Genomic DNA, 22573 nt, shown 5'->3' on the forward strand with positions numbered 1-22573 from the left:
AATCAGAAGGCAGAGAGTGACAGGAGCCAGAGACTGTAGGCCTACTTCCACTATTTTCCCTGGTGTGTCGGCAGAAGCTGTGTTGGAAGCAGAATAGCTGGGGTTTGAACTGCTACATGGGACATGCTGGCATGCTTCAAGGCTGACTCCCAGAGTCCTTTTTGAGCCCTCCGTTCTATTTGTGCGTGTATACCCAGGATAAATGAAAATGTATACACACAAATTTCTACATAATGTTCATAGTGACTTTTCATATAGTAGACAAAAGTTAGAAGTAACACTGCTGTTCATTGACAGATGAGTGGATATACTAAATGTGATCTATTCACATGATGCAAAAAGATTTGACCACAAAAAGGAATAATGTGTTGCTACATGGATATTTATGAAATGTGAAATGTTGCACTACTTGAAAGGATCCAGTCACTAAAGATTATATAATATTGACTCCACTTAGTAAATTGTCCAGAAAAAGCAAAAATACACAGTAAGAAAATAGATTGATTAATGGTTGTTTAAGGGAAGATGGCTGGAGAATATGATGTTTTATTTTTGTTTAAATTGCTTGTGTTGGTGGTTGTACAACTGAATACAATTCAGACAGTTGGGTTGTATGCTTTAAATGGATTAATTGTGTGGTATGAAAATGACATCTTAATAAGTCTGTTGCCAAGTTTTTTAAAAAGTAGAGAAGAGGAAAGGGGTAGGGAGATAGGGAGAGACAGAAACTAGAAATGTGTACACTTGCCAAAGGAAGGCTTTACCATGACAGATGGGCACACTCAAATTTTACTTTTGTGGTTAAGCTGGAAGTGGTTGGGTAATTACTCTGGTTTTCCAAATCCAGTGCTTAAAGTAATTGCCCTTCCTTTATTGTGCCTCTTATCATTGCCTTGTGAATTCTGTTAGATTTGCTTTCTAACAACCTAGGATTTGTTTTTTCTTGATTTGGAAGTCTGTTTGCAGCATCATACCTTGCTTTGTGATGATGTTATGATTTTGTTCATTTCTAAATACATAAAATGTGATTTTGATATTTCAATAAGATAAGATAGATGGAGGAAATGTGCTTCATCATTTATCTTGAAGTATGAGGTACTGTAATTTTCATATCTCTTGAACTGATATAGAAAATGTTTTTTTTAAAGATTTATTTATTTTTATTGGAAAGTCAAACATACAGGGAGGAAGAGAGAGAGGAAGATCTTCTGTCCATTGACTCATTCCCCAAGTGGCTGCAGTGGCTAGAGCAGAGCCAATCTGAAGCCAGGAGCCAGGAGCTTCTTTCAGGTCTCCCACACAGGTGCAGGGTCCCAAGGCTTTGCGCCATCCTCGGCTGCTTTCCTATAGCACAAGCAGGGAGCTGGATGGGAAGCAGGATCACCGAGATTAGAACCGGTGCCCATAAGGAATATCAGCATGCAAGGCAAGGACTTTAGCCTCTAGGCTACCATGACAGGCCCAAAATTGTTATTTCTAAGAAAAATTTTGGTTTCTGTAGGAAACTTTGTCAATTGTTTGGAATGAAAAGAAAAACACTGAATTGGTGTGAGAAGAAATGAATAATTGTGACACTTAAATTCTGATTTTGGCTCACTGATTTGGTGTATAGGAACTGTCTTTTGGCAATTTTTGAATTTTTATTTCCTGTTTAGGGAAGTAGTAGTAAAGTATTATAATTCTGTGTATTAAAATTTTTGCAGTTACACATTAGTGAATTATGTTTTTTAAGTTTGGAAATTTAGTATGTTGGTCATACAGTATTTTAATTTATTTTGAAATATTCAACTCAATGTAATCCAATGATTTCATTAAGTATGCTTTAAAATACTTCTGACTAGCAAAACTGTATTTAGACAACTGACAGATGTTAACTCATTTTTCTCCTTTGATTTCTTTATAGGTTTGATGAGCTTGTAAAGAAATTCAAGGTGGAGTATCATGCTGGTGGCTCTACCCAGAATTCAATTAAAGTGGCTCAGGTTGGTTAATTGTTTTAAAAACTAAAAAGATTGAAAAATGATAATTTTTTATAATTGTCCTAGTCTTCATTTTGTTATTATTTTAATGGCCATTTCTTTGGTTTATAGTAAACTGGATTGTCTTTTAATATTTATTTTGCACTTGCTTATTTCTGAATTATTTGTGTTCTTGCACTAGTTTATAATTTTTCATGTTATTGATTTGTTGAAATTGTAATACCTGTGGATAATATTCCTTTTTATTTATGAAAGTATTTTTTGTTATTTTTCTCTGGTTGTATAATATCTTATGCTGTTCTTAAACCATTAAATCCTAGTTTTCAGTTTTTTAATATTTTAGTAATACACTATTTATTTCATAGTTACCATAAGCGATATTTTTGTTATTCAATTTAAATATTTATTGGTGTCCTCATAAAAGACAATATGACATTGGTTAATGTAATCTTTAATACCTTAATATAATTAAACCGTATAGCGTATGCCTTTTTTACAATGCTTAGTACCGTCCTACTACAAACTTCTACACATTCCTTTTATGTTATAGACAAATACTAGAATATACACAATTTTACCAAATATGTTTGGGTCTACATATCTCTATATAAATTTTGTATGCATCCAAATATCTATATATGGGCCCATATTTAATATACATGTATGTTTATGTTTACACATATGTACATGTTTATGTTCAAGTTTGAATAAATGTTTTCATCTGCCTCTTTGTACCCACATCCGTATTTTCAAATGAGTAATTGAACAAATACAGTTGGCATCCATTCTTGGAGTCAGCCATCTAATCTAATCTTGAGTGAAAGTTTTAGCACTTCTAGTTAAATTTATGAATTTTAAAGAGATGCAGAAACTTTCTGTACCTCTGATTTTTATCTCTGCTGTTTAAAAGCTAGCTACAATCCCACTTACTGCTCCCATAGGTCAGTTCTGATGGACTTGAGTCATTTGGCTTTTTCTGTGATTAATGCTTTCCCTTTGAATTCTAATTAACTTCAAGAACTAGAGAAGTGGAAAATTGCCAAATAAAATCCAGACGACGTTTCTTCTTTTGAAATAACTCTTAGTTGATTTAGACATACTGGCTAAGAATTCCACATACTTACGCCGCTCAAATTTACTCTTAGCATGAAAATATTTTAAGGTATAATAATTCATGTTTAAGAAAGTGCTTATTGGGAGGTAGCCTGAGGGGTAGATCTTCGAGTTTGACAGTTGACTTGCATTGTTCTGTTTTTGTTTTTATTCTTGCTGTTTTAAAAACAATCTGCATATCTCTTTGTAATGTCAGGTTAATATAAAAAAGGTTATTTACTTTCTCATCATTAGATATTGCAGTTGGTCTGCTAAAGCTGCTGTGATAAAATGCCACAAATTAAGTGACTTAAACAACAGAAATATACTTCCTTACAGTTATGTAAGCTAAATCTCCAAGAATGTGGTGCTGTCCGGATAGTTTTCTTATGTACTCTGCTTTCTGGCTTATGGACAGCTGTGTTCTTGCAGTGTCCCTGAATTGCCTTTCTTCTGTGCACATCTGGAGGTAAAGCTCTGGTATTTCTTTACTCTTCTGACGAGGATACTGGTTCTACTGATTATGGCCCTATCCTTATGACTCCAAAACTTTGTGAAATATGGAATTAAAAGATATAAAGTTATTATGGTAAAACAATTTTGAAAGCTTGCAAGAAGTCTTCAAAATATTCATAAATATACATTTCATGTAAAAGTATGCATAGATTTAGGTTTTTTACACTAAAGTAATCTTTAAAATATTTTTGAATTTTTGTGAGAGGCAGAGAGACAGAGCCAAGCATTCAGACACAGCCTCATTCTGCTTATTCAACTGTTATATGCTTGTCATTGTATTAAGTAGTAGCTGGTAATTTAAAGCTGTTTTGTCTGATTATTAAACTTAATGTGAAAATTATTTAGTCTGGGGTGATCATTCCTGAAAATAGCCACGATTATATGCTATGGATTAAATATAAATGGATGTTGTGGTTAAGTGTGACACTTTCTAAAAGTCTAGGGAAATTCACTGGAAAAGAGGTAATTAAGGCCGATTACCAGAGAGGGTAGATTGTGTGTAAGGGGTGGGGGTCGAAGGAATTCAGGTTTGAGCTGTTGTATTATCCATTAAACTCTTTGTTCAATCTGGGAAATGACTGAGTTCTACTTTCCATTTTCTGTGTCACTAGAGAACACAGATAATAAATAAGGAATTTGTAACTTACGGTAAAAAATGATCCACTGGTGTGTAACCTGTACATGGTTTGTAAAAGTTTTTAAAGATTATCAGACCCGGCGTGGTAGCCTAGAGGCTTAAGTCCTCGCCTTGAATATGCTGGGATCCATTGTGGGCACAGATTCTACCCCTGGTGGATCCAGCTCCCTGCTTGTGGAGACCTGGAAGAGGCTTCAGGCTCCTGGCTTCAGATTGGCTCAGCTTCAAGTGTTCTGGTTACTTGGGGAGTGAATCACCAGACCGAAGATCTTCCTCTCTGTCTCTCTTCCTCTCTATGTATCTGACTTTCCAATAAAAATAAGTAAATCTTCCAAAAAAAAAGTTTTTCAAGGTTATCAATAATTGATTTTCAAAATATAAATGTATATTTATATTTTGTAAAAACAGGAGTTTTTGCTTCTTTGTGGAGGCATGTCAGGACCCGAATTTTGAAGTAAAATTTCCCAATTAGGCTAAGGACATGCTCCCACTTTGAGTAGGTCATGTTTTCTTATTTGCCACATACTGTATACTATTTATTATTTTCTCAAGTTTGTGTAAGTCTTCCCTGCTTGCCCAAGAATGTATTGTTTTCAGTAATGAAAGTTTTGAAATCTGGGAAACCCCATCCCTCTGCACTTATTTTGATGATGGATGCAGGAGTTGGGAAAGTAAGAATTGCACAAAATTAGAGCTGAATGCAGCACAATTGTAGTGTCAGTGTGGTATATTCATTCCTCTGACCTCTGATATTGTGATCCATGTCTTAAGTTTGGAACTTGTGAATATGCCGTATGTGCCATCAGAACCATGCAGATTTGATTAAGATTATGCTTGCTAAAATGTGGAAATGATTCTGGCAGATTGGAATCAACCTAATCACATGCAGACATTAAAGTATATGAAGAAGGAAGACAAATGGATCCAAAATGTTAAAGCATGAAAATAACTACTAGACTTGCAGATACAAGGAGCAATGAGAGTAGTATCTAGTCATTGAAATGCCCCGAGTTAACAGCAAGAAAATGGGCAGTGACATCAATTTCAGGGCTGCTAGGAACTTAATTTTGATAGTAGCCTGAATTACTAAGCAACAAGTTCTTCCTTTAAACCCTCCCAAGAGGCTCTCAGCCTTGCTGCCACCTTGATTTTTAGTTCTGACACCTGTGTCACATTTTGACTATAAATATAACAAATCTGTATTGTTCAGGTGGTGGAGTTTTTGTTAAGAAGCTTCAGCAGCAATAGAAGACTGGTATAGTATGCAACTTCATGCTATAACTGTGATTGTTTAGTTATTCCTTATCAAATGAAGGTGAACTGTGTACTGAGATGAACTGATTTATTTTTTAACCCCAAATATTATAATTATGATATAAGTTCAGATAATCAATGGAAATTACAGTATAATATTAATACAAATTATGGTATAGTAGTAATGGATATTGTAGTATCAGCACCACTATAACACACATTGCCAAAAAGAAGTCCCTATGAGTATAACGCTTTAATGATTTGAACACATATAACTATATTGTATGCAGAAAATAATTTGGAATGGGACATTTTAGAGAAGGGAATATAAAAACAAATATGAGGAATAATAGGGGATTACTTTTTAATTAGTTATTACTTAGTTCCCCAAAAGGGTAATAAATTTCATTTGAAAATAGTGATGTCTGACTTCACCTAGTCATAACACACAAATGAACATACATTGCCATATTGTGCCTTTGGTTGATCAATGAAAATAGACTACAATACATTTCCTGAATCAGAAGGTTCCCCTCTAGTAACCTGTGGGAAGCACAGAGGATGCAATTGGATAATAGTTGCATTGACATTGTATGGCCTCCCTCGTGGTTGTTCCTCTGTGCATATGCACTCCTGATACCTCTCTGTGTCCTCATTTCCTCTGCTGCTAAGGTGACCAGTCACATTGGATTGGGTCCTACTGCAGTAGATTGAATAACATAATTGGTTGATGAGCTATTTCCAGATACAAGGTACTTTTGAGAAGTTGGTAGGGAATGGAATTCAGTTTGTTTAGCTTGGTGCTTCCTCTTCAACAAATTGAGATCTATGCATGGTTTTTACATAATGCATGTTTTCCTTGAATTTTCTTTAAAGAAAACTATGTGTATGAAAGACACAGACACAAGAATCTTCTATCGACTGTTTCTCCCTACAAATGGCTATAACAGCTAGAACTGGTTAAGCTACAGGCAGAAAAGCCAGGCACTCTGTCTGGGTCTCCCATCTGGATAGCAGTTCTTGAGGATCTTTTGTGTGTGTGTGTGTGTGTGAGAGAGAGAGAGTGTGTGTGAGAGAGAGAGAATTTACTTTTCTCTTGCTCTTTTCTGTGTAGGTTGATATTTGTCATTTTATACCTCTATTTTTTCTGTTTTTTTTTTTTTCTATTTCTCCTGTAATTGAACATGTTGTTATGCTGTTGTTTCTTTCTGTTATTTGGTGCTGTCTTCTCCAATAGTATGCTTCATAATTGCCTGTTGTAGCTATCACTATGCACACTTTATAAATCTGGTATGAGTATTTCTTAAAAATTCTTAAATTTTTCTGAGAAATTGATCACTGTATGTTAAGACTAAAGGTCCATGTTTCCTATTTTCCTGCATTGAAGCTATGGGTTTATTAACTGTAATCTACTTCACTTTTTTTTTTTTTAAAGATTTATTTTATTTTTATTACAAAGTCAGATATACTAAGAGGAGGAGAGATAGAGAGGAAGTGGAGCTGCAGGGATTAGAACCAGTGGCCATATGGGATCAAGGTGAGGACCTTAGCCACTAGGCCACGCCGCCGAGCCCCCTACTTCACTTTTTTTTAAAAAAATATTTTTATTATTATTGGAAATCCAGATATACAGAGAGGAGGAGAGGAGAGAGGAAGATCTTCCATCCAATGATTCACTCCCCAAGTGAGCCGCAACTGGCCGATGCACGCCGATCCGAGGCCGGGAACCTGGAACCTCTTCCAGTCTCCCACGCGGGTGCAGGGTCCCAAAGCTTGGGTCGTCCTCGACTGCTTCCCAGGCCACAAGCAGGGAGCTGGATGGGAAGTGGAGCTGCGGGGATTAGAACCTGCGCCCATATGGGATCCCGGGGCATTCAAGGCGAGGACTTTAGCTGCTAGGCCATGCGGCCGGACCCTTACTTCACTTTTTTATATTACCTACTTGTAGCCCTCATTTTATTCTACTGTATGCCATCTCTGTCATTAGCTTATGAGCAATACAAGGCAGCATTCTTATTTATTTTTTTGTATTTTATTTGGAAGCCAGAGTAATATCTTCCATCCACTGCTTCACTCCTGAAATGCCCGCACTAACCAGGTTGCACCAGGCTATAGTCTGGGTCTCCCATGTATGTAGTGAAGATTCTAGTGCTTAACCATCATTGCTGGCTCCTAGGACGTGGTTCAGCAGGAAGCTGAGTTTGAGTGTTAGCAGGAACAAGCCTATTCTGTCTGTTATGTGGGCATCCCAATCAGTGTTGTAACCGCTGTGCCAAAATGCCAAACCTTTCTTTGGTCTTCATTTTAATAATACTAGAAAAAAGGCTCTGCATGATGGCTCAGTGGCTAAATACTCACCTCACATGAGCCAGGATCTTATATAGGCACCAGTTTGTGTACCGGCTTCTCCCTTCCAGCTCCCTGCTTGTGGCCTAGGAAAGCAGTCTAGGTCGGCCCAAAGCCTTAGGACTCTGCACCCACGTGGGAGACCTGGAAGAAACTCTTGGCTCCTGGCTTCAGATTGGCTCAGCTGTGGCTGTTGCAGCCACTTGGGGAGTGAACCAAGAGATGGACAGAAAATCCTTCTCTCTCTCTCTCTCCTTCTCTCTGAAAATCTGCCTTTTTAATAAAAACAAATAATGATACTAAAAATTATTATGTTGGATTAAAGAAAGCAGAATTAGAACCCACATGGTGTAGCATGTTCTTCTTGTTGGAGATTTTTCTTTTGACCTTAGAGTACTTCAGTTTTCAGTTTCCTAAATCTCAGAGATGTTGAATAGTGTTTTCCACACCCTTTGCACTTCTCCAATTTTACAAGAACTGGAGATTTTCAGAGTCAAGTTACCATCATTTTAAAAATAGTTCTCAGCATATGGATTCTTTCATACTTTCTCAAGACCACGCTTCCTTTCATACTGATTTTCTTTATTTCTTGGCAGTGTGTGATATTTGGCTTGCAAAGTTTTTCAAAAACCCACTGAACTACAGGAGGTATTTCTTTATTGTTTTAAGTTATGTAAATTCAACTATTTTTAAGCTTCCTGCAAATTGAATTTTTTTTTTCTAATATTTGGTATTAGGTTGAAATGTTGTTTTTGTTTGTACTCTGGGAAATTGATCAGACCTTTTCGCCTTCTTATCTTTATTAATCACAATGTAAGCAGATAATCTTTGGAATAAACTGTTCTCCCTGTCATTGGTAAAGTATTGAAGGTTTAGGAATTTTTATGTCATTCAGTGATAATGGATAAGCATTTCCTATCTCTTCAGTAGCTCCCATTTGTTAAGATACAGTGAGTTTTTTTTAACTGAAGCATGGATCTTTGTGTAAAGTAACAGTTCTTAGTTTAATATAGGGAAACAATTTTATATAATTAACTAAATTTACACATTTCCCTTCCAAATCGCCCTTTCTGCTTTGTTTTTCTTTTGGTAGTCGAGGTAAGATTAGGTTTCTAATTACAGGATTTCTTTCTAATTACAAGTATAAAACTAGGAGTACTGGTTTTGAGTGTTTTCACATAAGCATTCAATGATTAGTTTGGTGTCTTTTCCAACAACCACTCTTCTTTCCTATACCATAGGTGTCTGTTCATTGACTTTTTACATCTTCGAGTTTATTTCTCTCCTAGTTTAAATAAGCCTCCATATTTGTATTTGCTTTTTAGTAAAATTTTAGTCATTTTTTAGTTAAGTTTTGAGAGTGCTTTCTAAATGCCAGTAGATTTATAATTTCAAACATAAATTACATCTCAATAGAATATTTTTAATTGTTTGTAACACAGAATATTCATGTAACAAGTCAGTTTTCAAAATTATATTTATTTGATGGTATTCCTAGGTCATTTGTACAGAGAGCTTCTAGACATTAATATGAAATAAGCTTAAAAGAAATTATTTTTAAATGAAAGGGAAACATACTGAACTAAACATGAAAAAGCTCACGTGAAGAACTTTTGTAGCATTTTTTTACTAATATTATTTAGAAGCTAAAAAGATTTCAATCAAAAGGCTCATCACTTTTCTCTTTGCAGATGCTATATTTGAAAAATGGTTAAACTCTGGGGCACACTTAAATAAGAGACGGGTTGAATTATGATCACTTATGAAGGACTACACTATTGTAACAAAATGGGAAAATCTGACGGGGGTGGGAGTTTGGGGGGGAATCCCAGCCCATATAAAAATGTACCACGTAATTGAAAATCCAAAATAAAATATTAAAAGAAATAAAAAGAAAAATGGTTAACCTCTGGTTTTAATGTTTTAACGATATTCCCAGTTGCTTGTCTTTTTTTTTTTTATGATGGGTGCTACTTCTAAGAAAACTAGTTAGAGGTTAAAAGGTTTTTTACACTCTCCATCTGAGAATCTGGGAGCAGTCCAGACCACTTAGCCTTTTTTTTTCTTAGATTTTAATGGAGGAGATGACATTGGAGTGATCAGACACATCTCTATTTTAATGCCTTTCACCTGCAGCAGTTGTAAAACTATCAGTAAGACAGCTATGTTTGTAAATATCAGAATAGGATGTGGCAAATGATAACAGTCTTGTTAAACTTCCTCATTATTAACAAGGAGGTGCCCGATAATGCCAATTTTAGTGTTAATGAATAATTTTAAGTGTAGAGTTGGCTTTTCAAAGTTTGGTTTCTCTTTTTTATTTACTTAAAAAACTTTAAATGTACATTTTATTTGAAAGACCAAGACATAAATGTGTTCCACCTACTCGTTGACCCCATCCCCTTAGACACCTGCAATAATCAGTGTCAGGGCCAGACTGAAGCCAGGAGCCCAGTGTTATGTAGAGGACTCCCAAATGGGTGGCAGGGGGCTGTGTATGCGAGCCATCCTATGCTGCCTCCTGGGTCACATTATCAAGCATCTGTGTCTCAACTGGGTCCAGAAATCTAAGCACTGTGGGAAGTACTGTGCCAAATGGTTGCCACATACACACCTCAAACAAACCACAAATGAATAAAATCCTCCAGTGGGTAAGATAAGCAGTTCGATTCTGTTTACTCACTTATTTTCCCAAATACCCACAACCAGGAGCCCAATACTCAGTCTGGATCTCATACTGGGCTAATGGGGACCCAGGCACTTGAGCCTTTTCTTGCTGCCTCCCAGAGTGTCCATTAGTGAGAAGGGAGATCAGAAGCCTGGTGAAAGAAGAAATAGCAGTAATAAATCAAATCAAGGCTGATATATTAGAAATTAAGAACACAGTAGAGCAAATTAAAAATGCATTGGAGAGTCTCAACAATAGAATGAATGAGGCAGAAGAAAGAATTTCAGAATTAGAATTTATTTCCTGTCATCATGAAGAAACAAACAAAAAGCTGGAAGCAGAGCTGGGTCAAGCTAACAAAAGTATACAAGAATTAAAAGATATGACTAAAGGGTCCAACATAAGAGTTATGGAAGTTCCAGCAGGTGCAGAAAGAGAAGTTGGAATTAAAGGTGTATTCAATGAAATAATAAAGGAAAACTTCCCTAATCTGGGCAAAGAGTTGGAAAACAATATACCGGAGGGTTACAGAACTCCCAACATAGTTAATCAGAAACGAACTTGACAGGCCCGCTGCGTGGCCTAGCGGCCAAAGTCCTCGCCTTGAACACGCCAGGATCCCATATGGGCACTGGTTCTAATCCCAGCAGCTGCACTTCCCATCCAGCTCCCTGTTTGTGGCCTGGGAAGCATTCGAGGACGACCCAAAGCTTTGGGACCCTGCACCCGTGTGGAAGACCTGGAAGAGGTTCCTGGTTCCCAGCATCGGATTGGCACAGCACCGGCTGTTGTGCTCACTTGGGGAGTGAATCATCGGACAGAAAATCTTCCTGTCTGTCTCTCCTCCTCTCTGTATATCTGACTTTGTAATAAAAATAAATAAATCTTTTTAAAAAATGAACTTCACCACGACACATGATAATCAAGCTCTCTTCAGTAGAACAAAAAGAGAAAATCCTTAAATGTGCACGTGAAAAAAACCAAGTAACATATCCATGTCAAGTGACATGTCCAAATCAAACTCACAGCTGACCTTTCAGAGGAAACACTACAGGCCAGAAGAGAATGGAGTGACATATTCCAGATTCTAAAAGAAAAATTTTCTGCCCAGAATAACTTATCCTGCAAAGCTCTCCTTTGTCTTTGAAATGAAATAAAATTCTTCCACAATAAAGAAAAGCTTCAAGCCATACTGTCTTTAAAATTTTGTATTTTTGGTAGTAAGATACATGAGATAATGAAGTAGAGAAACCAAGTAGTCTAAGATTTTATTTAACTCGTAATTAATGAATGAATTGATGAGATACCATTACTGACTTTAAGATACATTCAGAGACATATTCCTTGAAATCAATCAGTAGAAATTATAAAACTGACTTGTTGCACCTGTGTTCAATTTCAAATGCCTGTGTGGTAAACCAAAAGTTGCTTGTTGGTGTAGCTAAGAATTATTGCTATTGGATGTGGCATTGTTGCATAGTTGGGTAGCTTCTGGCTGCTACCCTGGCACGCCTTAAGCACAATTGTTCATTTCGCGGATGTTCCACTTATAATTCAGCTCCCTGCTAATCCATCCCAGAAGAAAACCAGTGGAGGAGGGTCAAAATCCCTGGGATGCTTTGTTTATGTAAGACCCATATGGAGTTCCATTCAGCTGGCTTCAGCTTGTCCTATTGCCAGCCATCAGGAGTGAACCAGCATGTCTTTCTCCCTGCTTCATTCTCTGTAACCATCTCTCTGTAACCATCTCTCACATCAATGACTCTTTTTAAAAGTTGCTGTGAAACGTTCTTCTCAGAAATAGAAAAGATGACACAGAAGTTCATTTGGAATCACAAAAGGCCACGAATAGCTAAAGCTGTCCTGAAAAATAGAAATCAAACTGGAGGAATCAAAATTCCAGACCTCAAGACATACTACAGAGCAGTGGTTATCAAAACAGTCTGGTACTGGTACAGAAACAGAGAAGAAGATCAGTGGAACAGAATAGAAACACCAGAAGGGAATCCACACATGTATAGTCAACTGATCTTTGACAAGAAAACGGAAAACAATCCAGGTAAAGAACCTGGTCTATTCAACAAATGCTGTTGGGACAACTGGATAGCAGCTGCAGAATAAAGAAACAAGACCCACACCTGTCACACTATACAAAAATCAGCTCTACCTGGCTCAAGGACCTAAATCTACACCCAGAAACCATCAAACTATTAAAGGAAAACATAGGAAACATACTCCAAGATATAGGAACAGGGAAAGACTTCTTAGAAAAGACACCTAAAGCAAAGGCAATCAAATCCAAATGAACAAATGGGACTACATCAAACTAAAAAGCTTCTGTACAGCAAAGGAAACAATTAACAAAGTGAAGAAGCAACCAACAGAATGGGAGAAAATTTTTGCATACTACACAAGTGATAGGGGACTAATATCTAGGATCTACAAAGAGCTTCAGAAACCCAGGGAGAGTAAAACAACCAACCCTGTAGCAAAATGGGCAAAAGAAATGAACAGACATTTCTCAAAATAATGTTTTGATGTTTTTATGTCAGTTTGTTTGCTTCCAAATAATCTCTGTTCTCTAGTAGAATTCCTCAAGTGCTCATGAAGTATACGAGGGCATCACATTTCCCAAAAGACTTCTGTGTTTCCTTTTAGTTAAGCATGTGTTGCATACTCAGTGGCACATTATTTTAGCAGGGTGCTAAAATTTGTTGTTGATGTTGTTGTTGTTGTTATTGTGATCGATGTGTCTGTTATAAAATGGTGTCAATCCTAAAAACAGTAATATTATCTCAACCCCAAACAGCCTGTATCTCATGCAATAAGATATTGTGAAGTAACCAATGATATGAGGCAGATTGCTTATGATCTACATCAAAGAATTGTAAAACCTAATGTACTTGTAAGACCCCATGATACTTGGAAATGGGGAGGGAGAGCAGAGAAATCTTACATCACCCTAGAAGGTATGAGGAAGACGGGAAATATAACCTATCAGGATCATAACTGGTAACTCATAGACAACAGACTCGAATTAGCATTAGACAATAGCAAAACTACAAAGGCAAATGGGGGAATCAGGAGTAATCCTAACAACCTCTAAACAGGAGGTCATGCGCATAGAGCAGGGAGGGGTCTCCAGAGTGGAGCAGGCGGACAGGAGGAGCTTTTATCCCAACCCTGAAGACTCCTAGATCCTCACCAAGGACTATCAGTATGAGCACTGAAGACTACATCCCTACTGCCAAGGAAACCACGGGGAAATGGAGTGCCTTCGGAGACCAAGAACTCTGAGGTCACCCACCCCTATTTGGACCTACAATGTGGGATGGAAGAAGCCCAATTCCTGCCTTGCAGGATCCAAGCTCATTGGAACAACAGCCAGGATCCCTGAGCGGTCCGAAAAAACAGAAGAACAGTAAACTTCCTTCGGGACTAGGAAGAGGAGCTTTCTCTGGTCCTTGCCTGCCTCCAATTTTGGGTCACCACCCCTTCTCGTAATAACCATCAGGAGCGCTCCAGAAACCCCTCAAAACAAACAAACAAACAAACAAATGAAACTAGAATAGATAGAGAACAACAAGGAAATCTTAGAAACAGACAGGAAACGGCCAGCGGGGATGCACTTATAACTCACTGGGTGGGACAAAAAGATTAGTTACTCCTCACTGGGGTATGAAAGATTTCTCTGCACACCCCTCCTAAACATGCTCACCTAAACTGTTGACATATATCCTGTTAGAATTATAGAGTTAGGCCACCTGAAAAACAGCCAGGTTCAGCGAAAACATGCTTCAATGCTATAAACTGCTAAATACTAAAATTAGAATATGCATGAGACAGCTGAATAACAATCTAAGCCATTTTAAGGTGTATAGAACATGGTTGAATATAAACCAAAATTGAAATGTCTATGAAGAAGTCACAAGTTGTGGTTGAGAACCTGCATTTTCCTATTAACATATTGGTTAATGAAAACCATGTCAATTAATGCCACAATGTTGTAAATGGTTGGAAATATTATGTTGGGGCTTTTAATTGATTGGGATGATACTCTGCCGGCTCTACCTTCAGACCAGAGATGGTCTCACCAAGAAACCATTGAACTTACCAGGACAATAAGATGCTGGACTTTATGCATTGGTAAATACCTCCAATGAAAGAATGTCAACTGAATTTGAACTATGGAAATGCAACAAGGTGGAGCAATCCACCGTGGGGGGAGGGTTTTGGGAGGAGTGGGGGAAATCCCAGTGCATAAAAAATGTATCACATAATGCAATGTAATTAATTTAAAAAAAATGAAATGCAATAAAAATATGTTTAAAATAAAAAAAAGCAAAAAAAAAGTTGCTGTGAGTACTAAATAACTTATAAGCTCAGTGTTGTTCAGTGATGAGAAATGATGTAATCTTGATGGAATTAAGGCATTCAGAATACTGTGCTCAGCCGTGCATTAATTTCCACTAATGACATTGACCAGCATTTTGTTTCATTTTAAAATCTTTTTTTAAAGATTTATGTATTTCTATTGCAAGGTCACATACATAGATAGAGGAGTAACAGAGAGGAAGATCTTCCATCGATGATTCACTCCCTTAGTGGCCACAATGTCCAGAGCTGAGCCGATCTGAAGCTCGGAACCAGGAGCTGTTTCAGGTTTCCCATGCAGGTGCAGGATCCCAAGGCTTTAGGCTGTCTTCAGTTGCTTTCCCAGGTCACAAGCAGGGCGCTGGATGGGAAGCAGGGCTGCTGGGATTAGAACCGGCACCCACATGGGATTCTGGCACATTCAAGGCGAAGACTTAAGCTGCTAGGCTACCACGCTGGGCCCTCATTTTAAAATATTTTATCAGTTTTTTTCGAGTCTACTTAAATGTGCATTGTTTCAGTTAATGACATGTTGTGAACCATATGACTTTCATAGTTCTTACATAGAGTGAGAGCTCAGTGAATTATAGCTGCTATTACTACGTTATCAAAAATGTAGATAGAACATTTTCTATTAATTGGATTTTATAATTCCAGTGAGTAAATAATAATGTATGAAGCATTAAAATACACTAGACATTCCTTTCATTGGAAATATTTTTCTGAAAACTAGTTCTCTTGGGGGAAAAAAATGATAGAGTAAGGAGCCTGTAAATCAGCAGAGTAATTCCTATAGGCATTAAGAGGTTGAATAAATTTTAATCCAGTTTCAAGCTCCTGAATATTTTATTTGATTAGCTAGTTTGTTTTGAGCAGGGACTTGGAAACAGAGTGTTATCTACTATTATTAGATTTAGTAGTAGGCTGGGGCCAGTAAGCATTACTGTCTGATGGTTGTTATTTGAGTGCGGAAGAAAAGACATAAATACATCTTGTGAAGTACAAATTTGCTATTTATGTATAAACTTGCAGTAGCATACAATTTACATGTTTTATATAGTTTATGTACAAATTGGTTTTAAATACTTAAGTAGTTAAAAGTTTTTATTTAGAAAACTTGAAGCAATTTTTTTTGGAAATGGAAATGGCAATCTTTTTGAAGAGGAGATAATGACCACGCTCTAGTAACTTAACACAATTGAATGTTTTAGCTTGTACACCACAATTTTTATTTCAGAATATCTTCAGTAGTATTTGTTTCTTCTCAGATTTTCATTTCAGCGTTTAAGTTGAAAATGTGAAAGAAAACCCAAAACTTGTCAAAATTGTTGGTTGATCCTGTGCAATGACATAATTGCAAAAAATCTAATTTGATTTTTTTTTTAAGATTTATTTATTTGACAGCAGAGAAACAGATAGAGAGGGACACACAGATTTTCTCCCAGCTGGTTCACTCCCCAAACTGACCGTACCAGTTTGGGTGAAGCCAGGCTAAAACCTGGTAAGACATATAGCTGACAGGGCCCCAAGTATTTGGATCATTTTCAAGTGCCTTCCTGACATATTAGCAGGAAGCTGGATTGTAAGCTGGGTATGCTGGCCTATAGCTGGCATTCTAATAAGAAATGACAGCATCACAATTTGAAGATCTTAAATATTTTTTGCTTTTGTTTTGTTTTGTTTTGCAATTCTAGAGTTAGTTGACATTTACTTTCATAAAATAGCATGCATGTGATCTGAGCACAAAAGCATGGTTTATACACAGTGACAGGCTGAATAAATCAGAAACAGAATAAAATGAAGATGGGTTGCTTCAAAGTTAATTTCCTGGTAACATTTGCCCAGGAAGAGAATGACGTAGAAATAAATGATTGATTAACATCAAGTGCCTGCAGGTTGCCTTTTTTTCATGACTGTTAAAACAGGAGAGTGGTTTTAGCAAAATTGCTGATTAGCGGTTGCTGACTCATGTCCCCCCTGCAAATGACCAAAATACCACATAGCAACTGTTTGACTGGAATGTTTGAAACAGAGTGTCAGTGAGCAGTGGGCATACAACAGAGATGGGAGCAAACATGAAATTTCCTGATAAACTTAGAATTGAAGCAAAGCTCCAGTCTCTTGTTTCTCGAGATCCACCCTGAACCCAGAAGTGTTTCACTGAGTTGGGAGAATGTGAGCAGCGGGAGCTCAGCAGTGCTCACCTCCAGACAGCCTGCACGGAGATGTTTCCCCCTCACTTGTCAGGAAACAAGGCTGAGGAGGTGCTGTGGTACTCCACTGTGCACTTCTGAGAAGGAACACCATCCCTGAGAGCAGTAGTCGGTGAAATCGACTCAGGAGTGTATAGAGAAGCTCAGGGATGTGTGAAGTTATTTTCTGGAAAAGATTGGCAAAGTTGACAGTTTTACCTACACTATCCATGAAAATGAAAGGGGACTGAAATACACCACCTAGTTTGAAATTTTCATTTAAAGGGAGCTAGCATAATTTTCTAAGAATATAAAGAACTGAAAGGGAAATTTCTGTTATGCCAGCATTACCCTAAGATGATGAGACAAGAATATGTCAAAAAAAGAAAATTAAAGGTAAGTATTACTGATTAAAATTGATGTAAAAATTTCCAGAAAATTTTATTCAGCATTTTAAAATATTAATTCTGATCAAGTCAGGTTTATTCCAGATCTCGTTCAATATGGGCAAATCAATGAATTAAATAATGTATCAATTGAATAAGGATGAAATTATCGCCTTCTGTGGGCTGGTGCGATGGCTCAGATGGCTAATCTCCTGCCTGCAGGTACCAGGATCCCACATAGGTGCTGGTTATATATCAGATGCTTCACTTTCCAACCAACTCCTTGCAGCTGTTACAGCCTGGGAAAGCAGTGGAGCATGGCCCAAAGCTTTGTGAAACTACACACTCTTGGGAGAACTGAAGAGGCTCCTGGCCTCTTCAAGAGTGAACCGGCTGGTAGAAGATCTTTCTTTCTGTCAGGCTGCTTTTCAAATATAAATAAATAAATCTCTAAAAATAAAATTTGTCCTTTCAACTTGAAAATCTGAAAAATTAGATATAGAGACGATAAAGATTATATGAAGGACTGGTTTTGTGATGTAATGGATTAAGTGGTCACTTGTGATGCCACAATTCTATATCGGTGCAGGTATAATTCCTGATTGTTCCATTTCTGATCCAGTTTTCTGCTAATGTGCCAAGGAAATCAACAGAAGATGGCCTGAGTGCTTGGGGCCCTGGACCCCTTGGCCCCTGTACCTGTGTGGGAAACCCAAATGAAGATCTAGGCTCCTGACGTGGTCTTGTCCAGCCTTTGCTGTTTTGGCCATTGTAGGAGTGAAAGAGTGGATGGAAGATAACTCTGTTTTTCTCCCTGTTTCTTTCTCTCATCATGTATATAAATCAGCCTCTTGAAGAAGTAAATCTTATAAAAAACCTGAAGGTTATATAACTGTTAGTCTATAGCCAATATCGCATTGAATGAGGAATGGCCTATATCCAAGATAAGGATGTCCAGTTTCACCACTGTTACTCGTATACCTTTTGAAGTTTTAGCCAGAGGAATAAGCAAGAGAAATAAAGTGCAGTATAATAGGAAAAGGATAATCACTTTGTAGACCATTTGATTTTTTATTATAGAAAAACTTAACATATGTCTGCCAAAGGACTGTTAATCTTTTTATAAAACTGCAAGGTACAAAATCAACATTAGAAAATTCTGAGAAACTTGTAAAAGTTCATTTGCACTAGCTACCTCATTCATGCAAAAATGACTAGAAGCAAATTTAATAAAGGAAATAAATTGTCTCAACAAGAAAAAGAGATTTTACAACATGCTTATAAGAATTCAAGAGAACACACATATAGAAAGCCGTGATATTCATGGATCAGAGGAATTGTTGTTAAGACATCTATCTGTAATACTCAAAAGTGAAATAGATTCAATGCAATTTGTTTTAAAAAGTGACATTTTTATGTAGTTACTATGTGTTGATTATAAACAAATATTATATTGAAATCAAGCATACAAAATAGAAAAAACTTGACACCCACATCCCAGATCTGACTATCTTATCCACTTCTAACTCAGCTTCCTGCTAACTTCTACCTGGCAAAGAACAAATAACGTATCAGGTGGTTGGATCACTGCCATCCTTGTGATGTCTGGACTGGACTCTGGCCTCCAGGATTTGGCCTACCCATCCCTGGCTATGGCAGGCATTTTGGAAATTAATCAATGGATAGAAAGATCTCCATCTTTCAAATACAGGGAAGTTTTATCTTTTAGTTGTAAAACATAGTGTAAAACACTACGTAGGTTAGTCACATAATGCAATATAATTAATAATAAAATAAAATAAAATAATTAATCGATGTTTGTATGGAAAAGAGGAAATGAAATGAAAGAATGCCATAGACATTCAAACTCAAAAAAATCCAACCACATTATATGGAGACAGAAAGATCAGAGAAAATGTTCATGAGGGAAATGACAGTTGAGAAAGCAAAAAGAAAAACACTGCATAGGAAGGGCCATTTCAGACTGATAAAACTTCAAATGTGAAGAAAGGGCTAATATCTAATCAGACAGAACAAAAAGGTTCAGAGGACTCTAGCAGTTGAGTTCAATGAATTTTTCTATTACTTGTATCTAGGCACATCAAAATATTCTTACTGGCATTAATTCATGGAAGGAAACAGAGACTCATCAGGGTTTGCTCAAAGTTGCTTTTTAAAAAAAAAATGTAGAGGTGGTCACTAGGTTGCAGTAAAATTTTGCACAAGGCCAAACAGACCAGACCAAAATGTTGCCACTCATGCTGAAGTTGTAAACCACCAAGTGGAAACTAACCTGCTACCTAACCAAAGAAGCCAGGAAAGATGAGCAACAAATTTCCCCAACAGCAGATTCACTTTGCCAAAACACTCCGTATCTTTGGAGGATTGGTTACAGGACACATCCCCCCCCTTCTTTTTTTAAAGATTAATTGATTTGAAAAACCAGAATGAGAAAGATACCCATCTGCTGGCTCAGTCCTCAAAAGGCTGCAGTGGGTGCCAGCTAAAGCCAGGAACCTGGAACTCTGAGTTGGTCTCCTGCATGGGTGGCAAGGGGCCAAATATTTTAATCATCTTTGACTGATTTCACAGATGCTGAATAGGAAACAAAGCGACTTAAATTGAACCAGTATTGTAATGTTGAATAGCAGGCAGTGGCTTAACCTGTTGTCTCACAATGCTGGCCCCAGATGGCAGAAGTCTTGACTGGTTCATTTTATCAAAAGGTGGAGTATTTCATATAACCCAAGCATATATATGGAGAAACATTTATTGAATGATCAACAGTTGGGTGTTTTCAGAGTTGAACTAAAGAACTGTTGTTACCAATATCTTGGTACAAAGGTAAAGATAAATTAGCTCGGTTATTTCTTTTCATTTTAATTCTTACACCAAATCTTTGTTACATGAATAGGATGTAGAAAATTATTGACATAAAGGTTTTTCTGTAAGAAAGTCATAGATATTTCCCTAACTTCTCCTATGTTGTCAATTCTGCTGTTACTAGATTACTAGTGACTCAATCACTACATATAAAATTGATTTTATACTTATTGAAATCTCAGGTAGTGTGCTGGGAAAGTAGAGGTGCAGTACAAGCTGATGGAAAACAAGCTGCAGTTCAACAAAGCGCTTCAGTGGAAGTGACCAGCACGTGTTGGGGATGAGAAAGCAGCTGAACCTGGATGCATAGAGATGATATAAGCTAGGGATAGTGGAGTTTAACCCTGTTTTGCCTGAAACACAATGAATATAAATCAGTCACTCCTCTTGTTTTAGTCATCAAGAAAGGAATTTTCCGGCCTCTTCCACCTTTAACCTATATTCTAGGCCTTTATCTTTACAGACCTATTTGCAGTTCCACTTAGTTCTTTGATTTTATGTTAATACACATTTGTTCCACAAACACCTTTATGTTTCTGTTTTTCAACTGTGACTTTTGTTTTGGAAACATTCTCTGTGTACTGACTTCACCAGCTTTCTGTATCTGAATTTGTTACTAACTATAGGCCTTGCCTTTCTACCATCTCCCTCCTAGCCTTACATATATGAGTACATACATACAGACATAGATGCAAAACTACATAGTGTTTTACACTATGTTTTACAACTAAAAGATAAAACTTCCCTGTATTTGAAAGATGGAGATCTTTCTATCCATTGATTAATTTCCAAAATGCCTGCCATAGCCAGGGATGGGTAGGCCAAATCCTGGAGGCCAGAGTCCAGTCCAGACATCACAAGGATGGCAGTGATCCAACCACCTGATACGTTATTTGTTCTTTGCCAGGTAGAAGTTAGCAGGAAGCTGAGTTAGAAGTGGATAAGATAGTCAGATCTGGGATGCGGGTGTCCCCAGCAGTAATCAATGCCTAAACCCCCTTGTCTCTAACGCATCTCTCAGTTTCTTGTTACACTAAGTACAATGTGAATGTGATGTAAGTAGTAGTCAGCCTACATTGTTCAGGAAATAGGGACAAAGGAAAAACATCTATTCATATTTAGCACAGTTGTAAATGTTTTAAAGAATATTTGTAATCTGTGATTCATTGAACCCCCATTCAGACCCCCGTAAGGATTGCCAAGTGTATATTTGCATTATGTAGTACGCTATCATTCTTACCTGTATTGTTATGCCTGCTGCTTTTAAATGACTCCCTTTTTTCCATTCTTTCAAGACTGATAATTTCTAGTCAAGCGATATACTTAGTTTGTAATCAAATATAATATCCCTTTGTGTAGTCTATTACTGTCCTTTAAACATTTAAACTTTGGTAAAATGGAATCTTGTTTTCAGGGGAGGTTGACTAGGCCATTTCGAAGTTCATCTTGATTGTGTGGCATGTAGCTTATGTAACTCTATTCTGATTTTGTCTGCTGTGCTGAGGCCTACGCCGAAACAGTGACCTCCTAGGAACTTTAACATGTTCAATAAACATTTATGAGTGACTGAATCAATTCATGGACATAACTCTGCATGAAAACACTTCATTGTAATTTACTGTTTGATTCTTTGGCTAATATTAATTTTATTCAGTTTTTGACAGATTGAAAACTCCTGCAAACATGAGTATTTATTTATTGAATTTTTTAAATGTCATCTATTTTATACTTTTGACAGGCAGTATAAACAAAGCAAGAGAGAGTATAAACTTTGGAAGCATAAACCTAGGTTTTTGGACTTAGTTCTTCCACTTACTTACTGAGTGATCTTACAGCTTTAACTTTCATTGTTTTAGTTGGGTTTAATTTTAGGTCTATAATATCGTGAAGTAGTAAAATCTTACTTTCTATAAACCAATAGTTTTAATATTACCCCTACACGCAGTATAATTATATTAAGTGATCTCAAAAAGCTAGTAAAAAATTGAACTTAAACATGTTTATTTTTGCCTCAAAGTTTTGAAATTCATGTGTAGTTTTTTCGTGACATGCATTTTCATGAATCTTTTGGAGATGCCTTGTCTGTGTTGTTGGTTATCATATAACTGAGAGTTAATATATTCAAATGTTATAGTGCACTGTCATAATTATGCCATCTATTTAATTGAGATTGCAAGTAAATGGACCCGGATAAAAATGCTTTTGTAAGTTGGAATGTTTACATTACAAGATGTTTACAGTGAGTT

General features: G+C 36.9%; 1 protein-coding gene across 2 annotated transcripts in view; it reads left to right on the plus strand.

Annotated features, from left to right (window-relative positions):
* ADK (adenosine kinase) overlaps positions 1-22573 on the plus strand; it is a 467734-nt gene that overhangs the window by 145320 nt on the left and 299841 nt on the right. For both annotated transcript variants that reach the window (XM_004583503.3, XM_004583504.4), the window contains exon 4: positions 1904-1982. In XM_004583503.3, the coding sequence (XP_004583560.1) occupies positions 1904-1982 (79 nt within the window). The remainder of the gene's footprint in view (positions 1-1903; positions 1983-22573) is intronic.

Source organism: Ochotona princeps, chromosome 13, assembly GCF_030435755.1.
Source record: "Ochotona princeps isolate mOchPri1 chromosome 13, mOchPri1.hap1, whole genome shotgun sequence".
NCBI lineage: Eukaryota > Metazoa > Chordata > Mammalia > Lagomorpha > Ochotonidae > Ochotona > Ochotona princeps.